Source organism: Phocoena phocoena, chromosome 16 (genome assembly GCF_963924675.1).
Source record: "Phocoena phocoena chromosome 16, mPhoPho1.1, whole genome shotgun sequence".
In the NCBI taxonomy this organism is placed as follows: domain Eukaryota; kingdom Metazoa; phylum Chordata; class Mammalia; order Artiodactyla; family Phocoenidae; genus Phocoena; species Phocoena phocoena.
Window position 1 is genome coordinate 60,994,995 of NC_089234.1, and position 21,175 is coordinate 61,016,169.

The following is a 21,175-nucleotide window of genomic DNA, read 5'->3' on the forward strand; positions in this document are numbered from 1 at the left end:
TAAAGTTAATTTTAACAGTATGGTATCTTTAACCCAGTACATTGAATATACCATTTCAACATGTCATCGATGTAAGACATTACTGAGATATTTTACAATCTGGTTTTCACACTAAGTCTTCAAAATCCTGTGTGTTATCTTTACAGCACAGCTCAAATCAGACTGGCCACATTTCAAGTGCTCCAGGGCCACACGGGCAACCGTATTGGCCAGCACAGCTAGCAGTCACCACCCTGGACACGGCCCTAAAGCCTGCACTCTCAACCACTTACTTCTCTATACTTAAATGAATTAAGGAGAAAGTGAGTGACTAGGAGTCCCAAGGACCCCTGGTCCTGATCTTTCTTTGACAATAATGCTTAATATTTTATGGCCCTTTAGAGTCTCTCTGGCATCATCTCATCTGCCACGGGAGTTATTGTCTCCATTCCATGAATGAGGATTATGGGGTTAAGAGGGCCAAACGCCTTGGCTGGACACCCTGCGGCAGGTGGAGGTGCTGGGCCTCACACAGACAATTCTGGACTCCAAGTCCAGCGCTCTGCAGGGCAGCTGCCCCTTGAAGCAGGACTACCTCCATCTGGTAGAGGAGGGTGTCTGCTCAGACCACAGGCTGGGCTGGCCACTGGGGACAGGAGCCCGCAGAGCTCCAGAGGTCAGGCCCTGGAGGAAGTGATGCCCTTGGTGAGTGGCAGGGCAGGCACAGGCTGAGGGAGCGATGGGGCCCGTGCCAGGTCCTCTCTGGGCAAAAACCTTGTCCTTCTTTGGTCACAGTTTGGCCACAAGAGGCTGAGAAAAAATTGATGGCAATGGAACCATAACTTACCTCTGAAGGCCTCTTTGTTCTTGGCAAAACAGAGGGGTCATTAGTAATGGGGAAAGCACTGGTGTGCGGACATAAATCCCCCCAGCTGCAGGGATGATAAACAGCCCGGAGGGGACAGGGCCTCAGGGAGCTGGGCAGGTTAACCTTGTGCCATGGATCACTGTGGGCTCAGGTCTGTGTCCGAGGCAGACCACCTGCCCAGGCTCTGGAGGTGCCTGGAGACTCGGTCACCCACGGTGCCCTCAAGACTCGCACCCAGCTCCAGGAGACCCTGAGGCCCTCAGTTCTTTCTTTCTAATGAAAATGGTTCCAGAGCACCTGGGCTGGAGCAGGCTCCCACACTGGGCATTCAGGGCCAGTGTGGGGCAGCCAGCATGAAGGGGCCCGGGCAGGGCATCCCTTCTTCTTGCTTCAAGCCAAACAGGCACCGGCCAAGCCACCTGGGAGAGGGCTGCGACTTAACACCCTTGGAGAGGCAGGTGTGTGAGGCCAGGCCCTCGGTAGACAATGTTCTTTGCAGCAGTGTCTACGCTGGCCGGCTGGGGGAAGTAGAGAAGAGGCCAAATCCTAGCCTCTGTCTACCTGTCCCCCTGGGGACTGTGCCCTCCTGCCTGCCTGCCTGCCTGCTTGGGTTTGGGCTGAGGCTGGCTCACAGGGAGTCCACACCGGCCCAGGCCTGGGGAGAAGGGCAGGCAGGGGAGCCAGGTGCTCAGGATGGCAAGGGAAGAAAGAGGACTGCCCTTTCCTCAAGCTGTCTGAAAAGGATTTGGGTGCGCTCGGGTGGCGACAGACACCCATGACAATGAAGACCATCGTGGCCACCCTGCCAAGTGCTACCTCACTGAGGATGGCAGACATTTGCCGCAGTGCTGCCCCCTCCATTTCCACACCCATGGCAGACTCTACCAACTGATTACCGCACTGGGCCTGCTTGGCTTCCCGGTCCTCTTCAGGCAGCCATTACCAATCAATCAAAGTTGGCAGTAAGAGAAAACCCATTTGTCATCCTTTCTAAAAGCCCTGAAGGCACATCTGTGCTGGCAACGGGAATCCTATAAAACTATGCTAAGTGTTCCAGGCCTTCCAGAACTTTCTGCCTCCTGCCCCCACCTTCACACACATCCCCTACCTGTCGTTTCACATCCTGGGTCTCCCTCCTCGTCCTGTTGTTTGCACTTGGGAACCTGGCCCAGGAGAGCGTGCCTCTGTAAATCTCACAGGATGCTGCCTCAGGCAATTGTCCCCAGACTCTAAGCTTCAGAGCCCAGCCCAGATACCAAAGCAGCTCTGCCCTGCAGCCCCCTGCTCCAGAGGAAAGGGGTGACCGGGGCCATCTCTGAAGGTTAGAGAGGACCTGAGGGTCTGGGGCTGGTGGCCTGGCACCCAGCACGGACCTGAAATGGACCAATGCCCTGGAGGATGGCCTCCCAGTGTCACTGCAGGCATTATTTCCAGTCTGTCCATGACCTCAGGCCAGGCCCTGGCTCCCTGCTCCCCACCCCCACCTAGGAGTATGTCTGGAAGCAGCCCAGAGCCAATGAGATGAGGAGACAATCCCTTACCCAGCCAGGTATCCCGCTCATGCTGCCACCTCATACTAGGCCCCCAACTGCATCACCCTTGGGGCTCACCGGTGTTCCCTCAGATCTCCAGCACAAGCCCCCTGTCACTGGGAGGCACTTGCTTTGCTTCCCAATTTGACAAACTCATGAAGGATACCAGTATCAGCATGGGCCTCCCATCTCCTCTGCTCACCAGGAGAGGGCCCACTAATTCCCAGGAGGACTCTGCCTTCCTACAGAATGGCTTCCTTCCTAGGACCTCCTTTTCCATATCCTGGCCTAAGGACCACCTACCTCTGGAGCACTGGGAGAAAGGACCTTTCCTGGGTTGCACCCCAGTCCTACAGAATGAGAAGCTTCATGCATGCCAAGGACTCTGCATTTTTGGTAGGAGCCCCAGGTGATTCTTGGGCATACTGGAATTTGAATACCCGTTACTCTAGAGTGATGTTCATTCATTCATTCTACAAGTACATATTGGGCTTTATTCTTGTTGAGTCCTGTCTTGGGCATCAGAATGGGGAGGAAATGGGGTACGGGGAGCAGAGGCCCAAACCCACACTGCTGTTACTGACCACATGAGCTGGTCTGACATTCGCTCTGGGTCCTGGGGTCCCCTGGGCTTAGAAGCACAATAACAGTTATGCTAGAAGCTGCAGGTCACAGGAAGCCCATAATGCCCTGATTTCGTGCATTCCAAGGATGTGAGGGGTCTCCCTCACACCAGCTAACCCTCAACATCTGGAAGGTATTATTAGATGCTAGCAGAAATAATAATAACAGCTATAACTCTTATAAAGTACTTTACATACATTAATTAATAATAACAGCTATAACTCTTATAAAGTACTTTACATACATTAATTAAGCTCTTGACATATAGTGAGCCTTCTGACTTTTGAACCACCTAAGGTAGATACTCTAATTGCTCCCATTTTATGGATGAGAAACTGAGGTATGGAGAGCCACCCCAGGCAGGATGCTCAGGAGACTCCATCCATGTTCTTGATCACTACACACATTGGTGCCTTTTGAGCTTCAGGGAGGAAATGCCCCCAAAATGCCACTCTCTATTCTTGGCAGTGTGGTAGGGAGGGGCAATGGGGTGGACACTGGCCTGGTGGCCTGCCACCCTCCTGGCCATCAGTCTGGCCTGCCCAGATGCACCAGGCTGACTGTTCACTCACCAGTGGGCTGGGCAGGGAGGCCACGTGTGGGTGTGGGTGTGGGTGGGAGAACAGGGACAGGTCTGGAGTGTGTGAGTGAGTGAGCAGTTTCTCCTGGACCTCTCACCAGCTGCCTTGCTCCAAAGCCACCTAGTCCCAAGACAGCCAAGGAGCTGCTGCTTTGTTAGTCTTTGGGTGGGGATGTGGGGTGAGGGGTCCCACCAACCAGAACCCTCTTTGCATTCAGTCACTATTCTGCTCAACCAAGAGACTGGGTGGGGAAGGAGGGCTTCTGTGCCTCCCTGCAACATTCCAGACGAGACATGACTTTCTAACGGTCAGATATGTAAAAGGAGCATGAAATCAGCCGAAGTTGCAGCTGTATTAGCTCTAAGGTGATGTAACAGCTGCCATCTTTTCATCAAGTGAGTAAAGAAAAACAAAGAAAATCCCAGAGCACTGGTCAGAGTCACCAATGACCTGGGCTCAGAGCCCCAAAGTGCCCAGAAGCCTGAGACCTCAGACAGCGACGCACACTCCTGCCTTCCAACACCACCCAGCAGCCCCAGGCACCTAAGCCTCTGTTCCAAGCTCCTTTTCCCCTCCCCTGCTCCTCCCTCCTTTAGCCGGTCAGTTCCCTGACTGGGTCCTTTGGCCAAGGTTGTCCCTGGGGGCAGGTCCCTTCATGCCACTGTCCCACATGGCCATAGATCTCTCCACTGTCCTGCAGAGCCTGACACTCCTAATGCAGCTCTTCTTGAGTCGGAGTGGGGGACCAGGGCAGCCCAGGCCTTACCTGAGATGATGGTGTAGCCAATCCCCCGGGGACGTCCTTTATCCTGGTCGATGGCGGTGATAACACGCACCGTCGTGCCCTGGGTGGAAAAGAGAAAGGACTTGAGTTTGGTCGCCCAGCCCCAAGGCTGCTCTTCTTCTTTGTAGCTGTCCTGGCACCCACAGCTTCCCTCGCCATGGGGACTTCCTGGCCAGCCTAGGAATTAGGTACCAAGTACACAGGCCATCATCCCTGGGACATACGCTGAGGCCCCCAGGCAAACACCTCCATGTCCACTGGAGAGGCCCAATCTTGCTGATTCTCTTGCTTCCCCTTCCCCTCCCCAACTCCCCTCATTCGGATAAACCACCCAGGGAAGAAAAGCTGATGGAGGAGCATCCAGCAGGAGGACAAAAGGTCTGGTCTGTATCTCGAACACACATCAATGCTGTGTGACCTCAGGAAGTTTGCTGCACCCCTCTGGTCTGTTTTTCCCCACCTTAATATGAATAACAACAACTCAGTTTTCAGTAAGGCCTGAGTAAAGGAGAAGATCATGAATCAACTCTGTGAATGAAAGCATCATAAATCCTGAAAATGAGCATCTCCAGGGATGACTGTGACAACCATGGAGGCCACCATGGTCCTCTGAACCATGCCCCATCCAGCACTACAGCCAGCAGCTCCTGCCTCACATGGCTCTGCCCCACACCCCATTCATTCTCCCTGCAGCACTGGGGGAGAAGGGGCTAGGGGCTGGGACTCCCCCATGGGGATTCAGGGACCCCTGCTTTTGGGGAGCACACAATACGCACAGACACTGCTATACAGATATGAGGTTGCTTAGATGCATAAATGTACCCCAGAGTGTACAAGTCCACCTGGAGGAAAGGGTTGTACAGATGGTGACATTTAGGATGGGTCATGAAGAGTGAGTAGGAGTTTGCCAGAGAGAGAAAACCAAAAGGAAGGTGCTCCAGGCAAAAGACACAACACCAGGGGGCTTCCCTAGCGGCACAGTGGTTAATAATCTGCCTGCCAGTGCTAGGGGACACGGGTTTGAGCCCTGGTCCGGGAAGATCCCACATGCCGCAGAGCAACTAAGCTTGTGCGCCACAACTACTGAAGCCCGCGCGCCTAGAGCCCATGCTCTGCAACAAGAAAAGCCACTGCAATGAGAAGCCCGTGCACCACAAAGAAGAGTAGCCTCCGCTCGCCACAACTAGAGAAAGACCGTGCACAGCAACGAAGACCCAATGCAGCCAAAAATTAATTAATTAATTTTTTTTTTTTTTTTTAAAGACACAACACCGGCAGGGGTTTGGAGGCCTACGGCTCACTGGGAAGAGATGCTGGCATATAATGGCACACTCAAGTATCAATTGATTGGCCAAGTGATTGAATAAATGAACGTACAAATGATTGGATCCTAACTTTGCCACCACCACCACTTGCTGAGTCGCCCCTCACCCAGGGCAATGTTCACTTTGCTCTCCAGGCCCTATCACACCAGCCATGCCTGCCTGAGATTCTGGCCCAGGCTGCAGTTCCCCTGACTGATGGAGAGCAGGACAGCCTTGTCCCCAACCTCTAGGGAGATATCAACCCTGGCATTTGCATGTCTAATGAACATCTCTTGTGGCATTGGTGCCTCTCACATATTCACTGGTCATCAGCTGGAGACTGAAGCCTGCAGGCTGCACCCTCCACTCCCACCTGAGCACCTTCTCCTGTGGAAAGAGGCTAGTTCCTGACATGCAGGCCTCTGACCTGGAGCGAGTGCCCTGGGGGCAAGGTGCCTCCGACTCCTCCTGGTCTCCCTGCCAGGACACAGGAGGGGCACCTGCCACCTCACCCTCCTGGGGCAGTGCTGCCCCTGCACAGCTGTCACTCCAGCCTCTCCTGAGCCCAGGTGTGCGGCAATCCTGAACGTCCCCAGGTTTGGCTGAGGGAAGGTGAGAATGTTGCAGGGGAAACGTCTCCAGCAGAGAAATGGACACAGCGCAGAGGCGGAGGCCACACAGAAGGCAGGTCTGGCTCCTTCCTTTGCACTCCCCGCTCTTCCCCCACCCCGCCCAGGAGCTCTAGCTAGATCCCATGGAGGAAACAGACTGTTACAAAGTCAGAGAAAGATGCTATTAAAGACGCATCTCTCGAAGTGGGTTCTGAGGACCTGAGCTGTGTGAGAGAGTGTGAAGCACCTGTGGCGGCAGGGGCCCTTCTCTAGCACCCACTATGTGCCTGGCGCTGCTGCGAACGCCTTTTGTGTATTAACTCATTTCACCCTCTCAGCTACCCCGGGAGACAGCCCCATTTTACAGATGAGGAAACTGAGCACCACGAGTTAAGTGGCCTTTCCAAGGTCCCACCGCAAAGAGGGAATGGTGAAGCCAGGATTCAAGGTCAGGTACTTTGGCTCCAAAATGCTCTTGCCTGCCAGGAGATGCTGCTTCTGTAACAGGTCGTTATAATAATGATAACTGTCATTTATGAAAGTTGTGGCTATGGACCACGCACTAGTGTAAGCACTTTGCATGTATTAATTCATGTCAAATATGGGAAAACATACATTCCCTGTCCCTCCCTTGGAGATGCACAATGGGTTTTAACGTGGTAAAGGCTCCCGGAAGTAGTAAAGCGGTAAAGAAATCCGTTAACCTTTGTTCTCGCCCGTTTTCTGAGCTGAAGACAGATTCTTTTTGTGTAACATCTTAACAGCCTCAGACCCAGGGGTACATGGGAGGTCATCTGGGAAGCACTGCATTAGATCTGAAGGGTCTACACAAACGGCTCCCCCCATCACTCCAGGGGGCGTCCTTTGGGGGTATGCCTTTCCTGGTGTCACTCCTTACACAAGAGAGGCCTGGATTTGTCCCCAGGCCTGAGAGTCCAGGACTCTGGTCTGAGGCTCCAGCTGCCAGGAAGGGCTTTCTCAACACAGGGTCAGCTCCCTCTTTTACAGCCCCATCCAATCTGAGCCTCACATGTGTTCCAGCATGAGGGTGCCCTGGCTGCCCCTGGCCTGCCAGGTCAGCTGGGCCCAGTGCCTACCAAAGCACCATTCCAGACAGTCGCTAAACAATAAACCTCAAGGGGCAGCTGCATGCTTGCAGGCGCACAACCAGGGCCTGGAGTGGTCAGTGAGCCTCGGGGGGACGGGAAGGGGGCCAGTGCTGGCCTGTGCAAAGAGGGGAGGTGGTGGTCAAGGAATCCTCAGTCCTCAGAGCCCTGTGAGAATCTCCCCATGGGTAGCCCTGCCCTTGGCGGCCTGGAGTCCTCCTGGGGGGCCAGGGCTCAGATGGCCCAGCGGGAGAGCCAGGACCAGACGGCGAGGAGGCTGGCTCTCCCCAGGAAGAGCCACACCTGAGCTTCCACGAAGAGAGCTCTAAAAGGCTCCTGACAAAGTTTGGGTTTTCATCTTTTTGGATAAATAAATCCATTTTTAATAAAACCCTGAGCTTTTAATACAAGTGCAGCCACAAAGACTGGAAATGTTATGAGAAGGAATTAACAGGGAGGACTAGGGGCTCTTGGGAACCCACGGCTCTTGTTTCAGTCTCAGTGATTATATTTTCAATATACTGAAACTATTTCCAAAGATGAGAGGATGGAGAAGTGCCCGTCGCAGGCCTGGGCCCCTCTACAGGGGTGCACTCTGCCTGGCTGGCTCTCCAGAGAGGTACCCCAGCTTGGGGTGCATCAGGGTATGGCCAGGAGAGCAGGTAGGTGGGCGCAGAAGCTCTAGAGTTGGGGCCCACCTGGCCACAGGGCTTCTTCCCTTCATAGGAACCCACACTGCAAGCAGGAGGCTTCCTGGGAAATGAGGCCCCCACCTCCGCACCCCCCCTCCCCTAAGAGGCTAAAGGTGCACGGGCATGCAGGGTCCCAACTCCTTATTGGGGGAAGATCAGTACAGCAAGGGGGTTAAGGGTGTGACTCTGGTCAGACTGTCTGGATCTGAATCCTTTGCATGAGTTACTTAACTTCTCACCATTTGGGTTTTCCCCATCTATAAAGTGGGTATTACAACAGTCCCACACCTCAGCAAGGGATACGTGTAAAGCACTTGAAACAGCACTGGGTGCACAGAAAATGCTATAAAAGTGACTGTCACTATTCACTGGAGCCTGGAACCGCCGTGCGCATCTGATGAAAGCTAAGAGGCCTCTTCCCAGACTATGCATGCACGTGATGTTCCAAACAATTCCAGCAAAATGCAGGCCCCGCAGGACCCCAGGTTAATAATCCCCACCCTGGAGGGAAGACGTTTTCTGGGAATTCTATAGAGAGAAGAGCTAGGAGCTCACAGGGAGAGCTAGCATTAGTTGAGTACCTACTGTGTGCCAAGCACTGTGCTGGGCTCCCGCATAGGTTCCTTCACTTTTTTCTCACAACCTCTCACAGTGAGGGTACATGTGGGGAGACTGCGGCTCAAGGTGTGGTGAGGGGGTGAGTGAGGGTGCCAGGCAGCCCCAGCCTCTGAGGCTTGGGTACCAGTAGGGAAGTCGGGGCAGAGCTGAGACGAGCTGGGACTGCTCTAGAAGGAACATGACTCTCCCTTCTGTGGCTGCCTCCTTCCAAAGAAGCTGGCCAGGAGAGTGGCTGAAGCTGGAGCCTCAGGGGGCCGGTCTACCTCTTTCTCTGCCGGCCCAGCACCATGCCCCTCCCCCATTTCCATGACAGGATTAAGGACTTGAAAGGATGACATGCAGTTTGCTTCGGGAGTGGGAGGCGTCCTTGGGGGGAGGCAGCCGATGGGGCCGGAAGAGACTTCCGACAGGAGCTGCCACAGCAGACTCTGAGGCAGAAAATCCTATTTCTCAGTCCTTAATTCCAGTCAATTCCAGTCAAAGGGCTGATAGGCATCGGCTAGCGGTAATTTGTGCAGCTTATCCGCCCTTCTCACCTCCTATCGGTCCTTCACTGACGGGCAGGCCGACATGCTGTTGCTCGAGTGAGGAAATTCAAATTTGATGCAATGATCCCAAATAAGAAGGATTTTATTAGGTCATATATACACTTTAGATGAGGCATGCTGACCTGACACACTGATAGAGGGAGGCGTAACATGCTGGGAGCTGCAGATAAAAAGGGGGAGTGAGGGAGAGTGGGCGAGGGTCCGGATGGAGGCGCCGGGCCAGCAGAGGCAGGGCCGGAGATGGGGGACTCCTGGGTCCTCTGGCCTGGGGGACCGATCAGGCCATGGAGCTCCTCTATCCTGGCCTGGCCGGGAAAGTGCTGTGTTAAATCAGGGCTCCACACTGTAAAGGGACATGGAGGGCCCAGATCAAGGCACGGAAACAGATTAGAAGCCTGGAAAAATCAGGCTTAGGGTATATGGGAAGCTATGCAAGGGACACGGTGAAGTTTCAAGTCTGGAGGCAGGGTGGCCAGAGGTGTGTGGACACAGAGGCGATTCTGTGGGCGCTGGGAGAGTCCGAATCTCCCAGCTTACTTCCTTGTCTGGCTTGCCCACACCTGGTCATGACCCAAGAGGCAGGACTCAGACCTGCTCCCTGGGAGCCCCCCAGACATTGGCTTTAGTGGCCTTGCGGGGCCAAAGGGACAACCCTGGCAAGGCAAAGAGATATCAAGGTCCCTCATCCTGAGGAAGAACCATGTCAGATGTCAAGAAACCGAGCATAAGGAGCGCAGGAGACAAGGGGAGCAAGGACCCCGTCTGCCTGTTCTGAGGAGTCATCCTAGCAGGGGCCCGTGGAATCATCTGGAAAGTGTGGCTTAGCACAGGGCCCTGCGCACAGCAGGGGCTTAATGAACATCTAGAGGATGAGTAAAAGAATGAAAAATGGAATGGATGGCTGGACGAACTCAGAAATCTGCAGATCTGAAAGGAACACCTGTAGTAACAGCTACATTTAGTATTACTCTGCTACGATGCAGGGATGCCAGGAGAGACAAGACAAACTGAAGGTCTCGGACGATACTCACACCAACACCCCTCTTGCTGACCACCGAGACACTGAAATGAGGCTGAAGCTGGGACCCCCAGCCCAATCCCAACACATAACTGCGGTGTTCTAATGTCTGTTAATGCCGGCACTGCTGGGTGCTTCAATTTCTAAAACCCCCAGGCTAGGGAGGCACAATTGAGACAGCTGTAGCCCCGGTTCCCCAAAGAGGAAGAGGTCTGGAAGTCGTGTGATTCGGCCAAGCAAGTACATGGCAGTACAGCGACCTGCTCCGAGACCCCTGGCTGCCCAGCCACCATCATGTCCTCACTTCAATCGACAAGCTGGCTTTGCCCATATTGCCTGCATTCAGCCCTGAGCACGATGCCCTGGGAGGCCTGTGGGAGGTTCGAGACCAGGTCCCAAAGACTCAGCCACCTTGGTGACCAGGAGCCCCAAAGTAACCCACTTACACGTCGGTGAACGTTACAGGTGTGGCTACAATTCAGTGGGAAGTCATGCAGCGTAAGGAGGGTGAACTCCAGCAGAGCTGAGGGGAGAGGGATGTCTATGCCTGGGCCAGTGAGGAGGAAGCCAGGAAGAAGTTCCAAGAAAGGTCGTCAGTGAGCTGGGAACCAACAGATGGGTGGACTTGGGGTTGGTGACCAGAGCAGGCACGAAGGGTGATGAGGATGACAGGATAGCGAGAGGGCTGGTCTGACCAGGGCATTTGTTTGTTTGCTTGTTCGTTCGTTTGTTCATTCATTCACTCATTCCAAAAACACTTCCTGAGCACCCATGGTGCGCTGTGCTCACAGCAGACCCCATTCTTGCCGCGGTCCAGCAAAGCAGCCGAGGGTGAGTGAGCCATGCAGGAGCATTGAGCACTAAGAAGGGATGGCCAGGGGCTGGGGGCAGATGGAAGAGCCCACCTCGTCTGAAAGGTCAGGGATGAGAATATGAGTGCTTATTAGCAAAGAGGTTTTGGGGGAGGCAGCCTACAGTCTTGAAAGCCCAAGCTCCTGCTGTCCATGGACCACCAAGAAAGAGACGGCTGGGGTGGGGACATTCAGATGTCTCCCTCTGCCCTCGAAGCAGCTTCAGACACCTGCAACAGGAGGCCAACTTGTTCGTCAGACCCTCCAGCCCACAAGCGGCCCCAAGAAGTGGATACCCCCTCATACCTGGAGCCTGCAGTATGGTGCTTGGAGGAGGCCAATGGTCGGGACAGACCATGGTCCCAAACTTGGGGGGCAGGCTTCCTGGTCTGTGGTGGTCCAGGAGCATGGCCTGCACTCCGGTCGGGGGAGCCTGCCTCTCATTTGTACCCAACTCTGAGAGCCTGTGCAGACATGCACGTGGGGCGCTGAACAGCCACACGTTCAGGTGTGTGCTCCCCTTGGCTCTCAAAGCTGTGCCTTTCCTCTAAGCACGTTTAGTTCCCTCAGAAGGAGGGGCACAGTTTTCTTTCCACAGAGCTGTTCCCCGAGCTGTATGTCCAGGGGTTGTGTTTGCCCAGAGGAGCCACCTTTTTCCAATTCATCAGCCCACAGCGGGTGTTCTATTCTAGTCTGTATGAAAGCAGGGATGGCTACCGGACAAGGGATGCCTAGTACTGCCTGCCTGGCCCACAGCTGAGCAAAGTTGCCCACCCACAGCCCCTGTCCGGGGGCAGCGGCATGCTTTGTCTCTAAGACCTCCAGTCACAGCTGACAACCGTGGTGGAAACATGGCCCGCGGGCAGCCAATCTACAGGCTGGCTGGCGACCTCTGACCTTGTGACATGGCACAAAATCACACCATGGCCAGGCTTCCCTGGTGGCGCAGTGGTTAAGAATCCCCCTGCCAATGCAGGGGACACGGGTTCGAGCCCTGGTCCGGGAAGATCCCACGTGCCACGGAGCAACTAAGCCCGTGCGCCACAACTACTGAGTCTGCGCGTCACAACTACTGAAGCCCGTGCACCTAGAGCCCATGCTCCACAACAAGAGAAACCACTGCAATGAGAAGCCCACACACCACAACGAAGAGTAGCCCCTGCTCGCTGCAACTAGAGAAAGCTCGCATGCAGCAATGAAGATCCAACGCAGCCAAAAAAAAAAAACCAGACCACGGCCAATCAGGTGCCTCTCTTGAACACGTGGCCCTGGGAAACCCAAAGTCTGGGCAGTTAGAAGGGGCAGCCGGAGCTGTGAGTTCTCAGGGAAGAGCCAAGCCTAAGAAGGCCTGCGGGGTGGATGGCAGGTGGCCGCCACCTTGGGCAGTGATGGCTGGCTGAGAGAGGCAGATTGACTGACTGACCCGTGGGGGGCATGGCTGAGCCCCACTGATGTTTTGGGGAGCCTGGCTGAGTCCAGATTTGCTCTCCAGCCCAGGCTGGATTTTCCACGGGCATCCCCGTCATCTCACGTGAATCTTTCTGAACTGCTGCCCTTCACTTGCACTAGCCAGTCTTTGCTCTTTGCCACTCAGGGCCCTCCAGGGATGAAGTGAGAGAACGAGGAGGTGGGGTGTGGTATAAGAGGGGATTGGGTTTTCACTGGGCTGGGACACCCATCACTGCCATGCATAGGGGTTTGGGGGAGTAGGAAACGCCAAGGAGCCCATCCCACCAAACAGGGCCCCCATCCCTACCAGAGGTGCAGAGGGAAGTCTCACAAGGGCCCGGGGAGGGTCTTACCAGAGGAGAATGCTCATAGACGTTGGTGCTGTAAGGCAGGTTGATGAAGATGGGGTCCATGTCCTGGACGTCTGTGATGATGATGGCCAAGTTGGCCAGGGTGGACAGAGGCCTGGTCTTGTCTTGATCCTTAGAGAACAAAGAATACACAGCCTTAGGTTAAGTGATGTTGTGGACATGTACACACATGGACACACACACACAAACACGTGTGCACATACGTACACATGTATCCCCACACTCCCCCAGGTAGGGCATTAGCACACGGAGCTCAGGAACTCTAAGAGCCTTCAGTGACCTCTGACCTGTGCAGGGAAACACAAACAGGGTCCCCAAGCCTAGTGGAAGGCGGCTTATCCACTGTCACAAAGCAGGCCTGGGGTAGAGCCACATCTCTGGGCCCCGCCCAGCCTAGGCCTGACTGCCCTTGGGGTAAAGGGATGGTGCCGCCCTTAGCTCCTTCTCTGGATTCAGTCAGGGGCCACTGCCCTCTCCATGCCCACTTCCTGCCCCCTCTCGTCCAAGGGCAGCAAGGGGATTGACTAGGATGGGGGTTCCTCAGAAGAAGGGCTACTCTGGAACCTGTATCCCTGTTCTACACGCTGGGTTTACTGGTCAAGCAACTTTTCCTTTAGAACCAGTAGGGGGCGCTCCAGGGCCTGTGACATTTGTGGGACTCTGGGAAGGAATCCTGAGAGGTCATGCAGGCCATGTGGCCAGGCAGGCAATGTTTAAACCCTCCTAGCTGGAAATGTGGTCCTGTGAAAGCTCACCAAGAAAGGAAACCCCAAACCCATCTTCTATTCCCCTAAGCGTGATAAACTGCTTAAATAGCTGCTCCTACTGAGTCACGATGCCAACAAGAACAGAAACTACATGCTGAAGAGATGATACACCGGGCTCTGTACTATACACTTCACTTGCTTTTGTAGGTATTATGTGCCCATTATGCAGATTTAACAGAGACTCAGAGAGGTTAAGTAACTTGCCCCGAGTCACACATCTGGTAAGTGTATAGCCAGGACTCAAACTCAGGTCCTTTTGACATAAAAACATGCTCTGTCTGGATCTGGGGCCCTAATATCAGCCCAGGTGCTAACTTGCTGGGTCACCTCGAATGAGTTCTCTCCCCTTTTGGAGTCTCAGCTTCCTCTTCTGTGAGATGAAGGGACACCCGGAATGACCTCTATGGACTCTAGGCCTTGTACATTCTCTGGTTTGGGATTTGAGGAGGGACTGTCCTTGGGTTAGATCTCCCTTGGACTGTCTGCGGTGATGTGAATGATGCAAGGCATTCCCCACGTTACAGCAAGCCCAGTGCCCGCTCCTGCCCTCCAGAGACACAGCTGCTGAGCCTTCGAGGAGAAGGAAGGGCTGGCTGTCCTACGAGTCCTCAGGGGCAGCCGGGGAGAGGATGGAGGGGCTTTGGCGATGGGTCGTGGGTGCAGCAAGGGAGGGGAGAGTCTGGAGGCAGGGGGAGCTGGGCCCCTTGGACCACAGGGGAGACAGCCTCCCAGCCTCCAAGATGATGGGGCTCACAATCCAGGCTTGGGGACCACCCATGGCGAGAGCTCTCAGCTAGGCCCCGGAATGACCACTAGGCAGATAGGACCAGAGGGTGAAGCCTGGCAGGAAGTCCTTTGAACTCTGGGGCCGGGGATGCCAGTGGTTCTGATTTGCCATCACCAGGCTTCTGTGGGCTGCTGGCTTTGTCCAGCGTGGCACCTGCCCTTCCTGTCCCACACCTGTGGCTGCAGCCCTGCTCCTGCCACGGATGCCCCCGTCCAGCCCACCCTGGACTCCATGGCTGGGGAAAGGGGATGGCAGTGGGCACATCTGGCTGAGCAGGCACCTGGCCAGGCTTCCAGCTGTCACTCTGGCACCTACAGCTCTCAGCAGCTTGTTCCCAGGGGAGTCCCACATTTCCCCACCCGCTACCCACCCAGTAGTGGCTGGGGACCCACACTGCTCCCTGCAATGCCACACAGGAGAATCTCTTTGAGGAAATGCCCAGTGGCCAAGGGCACAGCGTCAGCCCTGAGAGGGACTTGTGCTTCAGGTGGGGGAGCCATCAAGACCCAAGGGATTTCTAGGGCCCCTCCTCTCCCACTGCTTCAAGGCCTGATCTCTGGAAGATTAATGGCAATTTAACTGCATTCACCATCCCAGCTTGAGGCTAGGCCTCTTCACAGGCCTGGCCACCCAGATTCATGCCTGTGCCCAGCTCTGCTCTCTTCCTCACTGGCCCAAAGCCATTTTTACGGTAGATGGAAAATATCCCACACGGACGAGTTCATAGTGAGAAAGATAGCAAGCATCTGTGCATTTCTGGGCCCAGGTGTGTGCAAATGGAGAGTGGCGGGAGGATCACCACCTCAAGCGGGTGTGCAAGGCACCGCGGGAGGGCACAGGCGTGTCCAAAAAGTGGATTCTGGTCTTGCAAGTGCCCTTGATCCCAGAAGTCAGTTTTCCAAATAGCAGCACACACGTCCTCCCGGGCAACTACCACTTAAGCAGGGGAGAAGGAAGGAATGTGGGTGTCATCAGCAGTGGCCTCCCCAGGGGCCGCTGGACCAGGTACAAAGAAAAAGTTTGCATTTCCTGGTTTGGGGGGTCTCTCTGGATCTTGTCCAATCCTGGGGGGAACGCCATCTTTCAAACTGGACCCTGGACCCAATCCAGTGTGTCTTCCCCTGGGCTCTGGCCCCATGTCACTGCAAGTGGAGCCCCCAGCGCTACTGGAAGCCCCCTTGCAGTGACATGGGGCCAGGTGGTGGATGCTGTGTGTCAGGCTGATGGGTCCTGGAGGGTCAAGAGGGACTCCTGTGATTTGTCTCACTGTTGACCTGAGCTTTGTAAACAGAAATCTAAGGGACAGCAGGCCGGCTCGCCCTGCTGCCAGCTGAAGGCTCCAGGAGCAGGGACGAGGGGCGTGCAGGGGAGGACCCTACTGAGGGTGTGGCCTGCCTGGTCCCCAAGCCCTTGATAACAGCTGGCGACAGTGTCCAAGCAGCATGACGTTCTGGAGACTCAGAGACTCCTGACCGTGGGGGTCAGACCACCCGGGCTTGGGTTCCTGCCGCCCGCTACTTATCAGCTGGTGAGGCTCAACAGTGTCAGCTATAAATTGGGATAGTTATTGCTCTCCCACCGCCCCCTCCTGACTAACTCATCCTGGAATTCCCAGGACTCAGCACGGTGCCTGGTGCAGACGGGTGCTCTCTTCTGTGTAAGAATCACCGCTCTAGAGCAGTGGCTAGTTTGCTTGGACCCTCTGGCCCCTGCATGTTGGGTGGTGTCAGGACACAGCTGGGTTGACACCTCTGTCCTGTGTCCCACAGAGTGAGAGGACACCCTGCACTGGGAATGCCCCACGGGGTTACCAGTGCAGCACTGGGGTCCAGCTGCTGGGTGATTGTGGGCAAGTCACTGAATTGCTCCTGTGCCTCGATTTCCTCATCTGTAAAATGGGTCCTTTAACTTTTATGGCATAGGGCTGTCGTGAGGTTTAATGGAGACAATCCATTTGAGTGCTCTGCACAGCACCAGGGACATAGCACGAACCCTCAGTAACATCAGCTGTTGTTGATCACCAGCATCACCATTATGAGCCTTGACTGGCAGGGAACGAGGTTGACGTTCTGTGCTCCCTTTGAGGGTGGGAAGAGGCTGACATCTGGTTGTCTGGGCCCCCGGTGCCGGGACTCACCGTGGCATTGACGGTGAGCTGGTAGGCCTGCGTGGTCTCGTAGTCCAGCTCCTGGATCACTGTGACAATGCCACGTGCACTGTCGATGGCAAAGAACTGGGAGGGGGGCTGAAAGGAGAAGAGGACGCTGCCGCCTGCACCCAGGTCGGGGTCTGTGGCATTCACGATGAAGATGGGCGTCCCCACTGGCGTGTCCTGGGGGTGAAAAAAAGCAAATAAAACGGTGAGCTGGAGCTTGGACCAGCTGCCTCCATCAGTGACTATTCCCCCAAAGCCCATTAACCATGTCCCTCCAGCCAACCAGACCTGCGGCTTTATCATTTTTATTCTAAGAGGGTTCAGAGGAATTTAAAATGCACCATCTATTTTTTTTTTTTCCTTTTTTTGATGGCCTCCTGGTGGCTGTTGACAGCACCAGTTCCAAAGATGATCTGCTCGTCCTGGAGTTCCGGATGAGGGTCTTTTGGTCCCCAACCCCCTGTTTCTTGGCGGTTTTGCTTTCACTGTTAGGTGCCCCTTGGCTGCCCAAGCCTCAGGCACGGGCTGCTCTGGAGGGCAGCCAGGAGTCTGTGTATTGGAGGTTTCAAGGGCAGGGAGCTAGGAGATAAGTGATATGGGGATGTGGCAGAGAGTCTGGGGACTTTGCCTGGCTCACAGAGATTACCTGGTTTGCCCATGGGTGGGACATCCACCTGCCATGCCTGGGCCATGGCAGCCTGTAACCAGAGAGGCCCACAAAGCCTGCTCAAACATCACCACCTCCTGGGATCCTTCCATGATTCCCTCTGCTCTACACTGTGTATAGACAGACCCCTGCCCCTTTCTGACTTGGGGTTTCTGGTTAAATGTAACTTCTTCATGGAGGCCTTCCAGACCCTTAAGCCAGGTCAGCCCCTACCACGCCACTATTTATACTCAGAGTCCCACAGCACCCTGGAATGGTTCATCACCCAGAGTTCTTCTGTAATTCCCCGGCCAGTGCCTGTCTCCATCATAGCACATGTGCTCCATGGAAGCTTTAGGGTTCTATCTGCCTTGCCCAGCACGGTACCTGGCACATGGCAGGTGTCCAGTAAATACCCTTTATGACGACATGAACGAATCTCTATGACAGCATTTAGCACGTTGTATTCTAAGTATCTGCGCATTTGCATCCTCTGCCCAGCTGTCAGCTCTCATCACCGCTGCGCCCACCGCGACGCCTGGCATGTAAGCCGTGACTGCAAAATCCCGCGTGAGTAAATTTATTCCTAACTTAGTGAGCTCTGGACACATCTGAAGACAGGCAACTTAACGAGGCTCCGCCCAGAGACAGAAAGGAAGAAACAATCCTTGCTCCCAGTTATGTGCCATGTCTGTGCAGTAGGCTGTACCTGTCAGCTCTGTAACAAGCAGATTTCTAGGTGGTTGCTATTATCCCACTTTTGAAAAGGAAGTTGAGGCTCAGAGAGGTTAGGTAACTCACCCAAGTCACACAGCTAGGCAGTGGCAAAGAAGGCCTTGAATTCAGGTGCAGTTAATTCTAAGCCTATGCTCTTAAGCTCTATTCTAAACACTTCTCTAAACCTTGATGGCGGTTCTTTGCCTAACTCTTCTGCACGGTGCTGAGGTCACCTGCCAGCATGGGTGGTACCCCCTAGCCAGGAGTGAGGGATTGGACTGAAAGTTCCCTGAGGGCAGAGACAACATTCCTAGTCCTCTGGGATCTTTTTACACTGGGACAATGACTGGGTCCCTTCTGACACCTGCAGGGCTCCTTCCAAGGAGGGCATTCATATTACTGCCCCCTCTCCGTGCTGCTGGCCATGACCTGGGCCCTGGGTCACTACCTTGAGAAGCTTCTCTCTTTGGAGACCACTCTCGGGTACACTGTCAGCCCTTCCCCAGGACTAGCTGCTGGAAGCAAGGGTGCTCTCTGTAAGGCCCCTAGTCAGTCTGGAAAGGGCCTCCAGAGGACAATGTCATGAAGTTGCCATTTTTTCTCTCTGAGTGTGCTGCCCCTCCCCCGTCAGGCAAGTGTCAGCCTGAAGGGACAGGCTCAGATCCTGTCTTTCTCCAACCTGCAGTAAGGACAGGGGCAGATGGGCAAAGGTCCCTCTCCTCCATACCATCCATGATGCCCCAGGGCCCTTCTGCACAGGACACGGGCCCTCGTGGTCCTGCGCTTTCTCCCCCTCCACACTTCAGTTCCTGGCAGGCGCCGCATCCTGGCCTTTTGGCTAAGATCACGTGTAGTTTCTTTTCTCATCAGCTTACTATTTCCTGGCAGGTAGAGCTATTTGTACTTCTCCAACCCAGCAGACTCCCTTACACTTCTGAGTTCCTGAACCTTCTCTGCCTTTGCTAGGTCTGCCCTACCCATCTCAGTGGCTTGGAAAACAGATGCTCTCTCTGCCTCCAAAAGAGCATCAAGTATACAAAGGGGTAGACTGGACAAATGCTAGGATTTCAGGGATGGAAAGACCTCTGTTGAAACCCGAGCCTCACTGTGTATCTTTGGGCTCGTTACTTAATCTCTCTGATCCTTAGTCCCCTCTCTGTAAATCGAAGTTAATAATATCTCATAGGGTTAATGTGAAGAGTACTCGAGCTCATGAGTGTAAACTTCCCAGCACATAATAAGTGCTTAGAAGATGGCAGTTGTGATTTTATTGCCTGAATGCCTTCTAGAGGATGGCAGACAAGAACACCTTCAAGGGTAGGGCAGGGAGGCATAAAGAGACACGATGACTATTAATGATACTGCACTGGGCATTCCCTGTCTGCAATCCCCAGATCTACCGAGTGCCCTGCTCTGCCATGACACCCCCCCGCCCCCCCTCCCCCGCCCGGGGCGGCCTCAGTGGACTGCATTCCTAGGCTCCCTTGCAGGCTGGCTTCTGCCAACGGGAGGGGCTGGTAGGAGCTCAGAGTTTGGGGAGGAGACAGGAGGAGAAAGAGTTTGGGGCATCACTTCCCCAATCCCTCTAGCTCCAACCCAGCAGCCTCTCCTCCCTGGCCCCAGTTTTCAGTGCGCTCCAGCCCCTCCCCTTGCCCCTCCAGCCCTAGGAGTAGAAAGAGCTTCCCATTGCTGCTAGTCTCTGGTGCCTCAACATCCCTTAATGTCCCCCTAGGCCTGCGCCCCCTCTGGAAGTTGTCTCTTCACCGAAATGCCTTTATCGAAACTATCCGAGATGAACTGTTTCCTGGGGGACCCTGATGGACCCAGGTACTCTGCAAGGACCTACCCCGAGCCACCACGTGCAAAACCCCAGAAACTGTACTCCTCGGGTGCTGGGCTCAGTGAAGCCAGCCTCTACCCCAACATGGCACCACGGCGGCACTGGTCTCGAGGAGGTCTTTATGAGGTTCTCAGCTAACCTGCAGCTCTCTCTCTTCCCCCCGCCCCCATCTCTAGGTCCAACATGCACATTGCAGGAGTGCCGGCATCAGCCCAAGCTCCAGAACAAAGCACGCCGTCGAAGCCTGTAGTTCCTGCCACGAGAGGGATGGACGTGTTCCGATTTCAGAGTGACCAGCCCCCTGTGAGGCAGCGAGACAGCACTTCAGAGTACACGCCACGTGGAGCTAGTGCTCAGAGGAGAGGGACGGCTCCTGCGAGAACATCAGCTCTCCAGCCCCCTGCCTCAGGGAGGAGAGGGTATCTCACCCATCCATACCGAATGGTCCAGGGTGAAGGCTGTGATCAGAGGATTTAAGAGCAAGGTCCAAGAAGACAGGAAAAGGGGGAAAATAAGGGATGGTCCTGTGTGCGACCTTCTTGGATTATGTTTCATGCCCTGCAGTGAAAACCTATTCAATTTCTGCATAACTTAGAAATCGTTTTAAATAGGCCTGGCAAAGAGCTGGGAGGGGTGGGATCTGAGGCAGGGCTGGGAGGGGTGCTTGGAGGCCAAGGAAGCTCCTGAGCACGAAGGCCAGGCCTGACCACACACCCCTCAGGGATGGCTTGAATGTAGAAGCTGGAAGGAACCTTGGAGATCAGCCAGCCTTGTCTCCCATTTTATAGATGGGAAAAGTGAGGGGATGCGCTTCCATGCTCTCCATCTCACAGGTGGTTAATGGCAGAGCTGTGACTGGAAACTGGGTGCTCTGACTCATATATAAGTGCTTTTCTCACCTCACCCGGAGACACCAACCACTGCCTCCCTGCCCACCCGCCTTCTGAGTAGAGATGCTCTTTATACCCACAGCTCTGCTCAGAGGGATGGACCTAGGTGTTCATGTCTGTACCAAGTGGCTTCAGGCCCAGGCCACATGCGATTGGTCCAGGGGTAACCACCTGACTCAAGCGGGCCAATCAGATGGGGCCTTGGAAACTCAATCCGTTTTCTGTGGGGAACTGAAAAAAAGATTCTTGCTACCTGGTTGGGGTAGAGCGGGCACCACGACAGGCCGGAAGTCACACAGAAGCCACAGTTACAGGGTGGCAGAGGAAGCCCATCTGCAGTGAGAACAGAGCACAAGGGTCTCTGAGGGCCTCCCTGGTCTCGGCCTTCACAGGCCCTGCCTGTCCCTGGCTGTGGTGTTGAGACACAGTCCCTGCTG

General features: G+C 54.7%; 1 protein-coding gene across 1 annotated transcript in view; it reads right to left on the reverse strand.

Annotated features, from left to right (window-relative positions):
- The window catches only part of LOC136136048 (cadherin-23-like), a 323,908-nt gene that overhangs the window by 186,209 nt on the left and 116,524 nt on the right, over positions 1 to 21,175 (reverse strand). The window contains exons 6-8 of the mRNA XM_065893923.1: positions 16,628 to 16,822; positions 12,919 to 13,047; positions 4,351 to 4,429 (exon numbers count right to left, since the gene is read on the reverse strand). Of these exons, the coding sequence (XP_065749995.1) occupies positions 4,351 to 4,429; positions 12,919 to 13,047; positions 16,628 to 16,822 (403 nt within the window). The remainder of the gene's footprint in view (positions 1 to 4,350; positions 4,430 to 12,918; positions 13,048 to 16,627; positions 16,823 to 21,175) is intronic.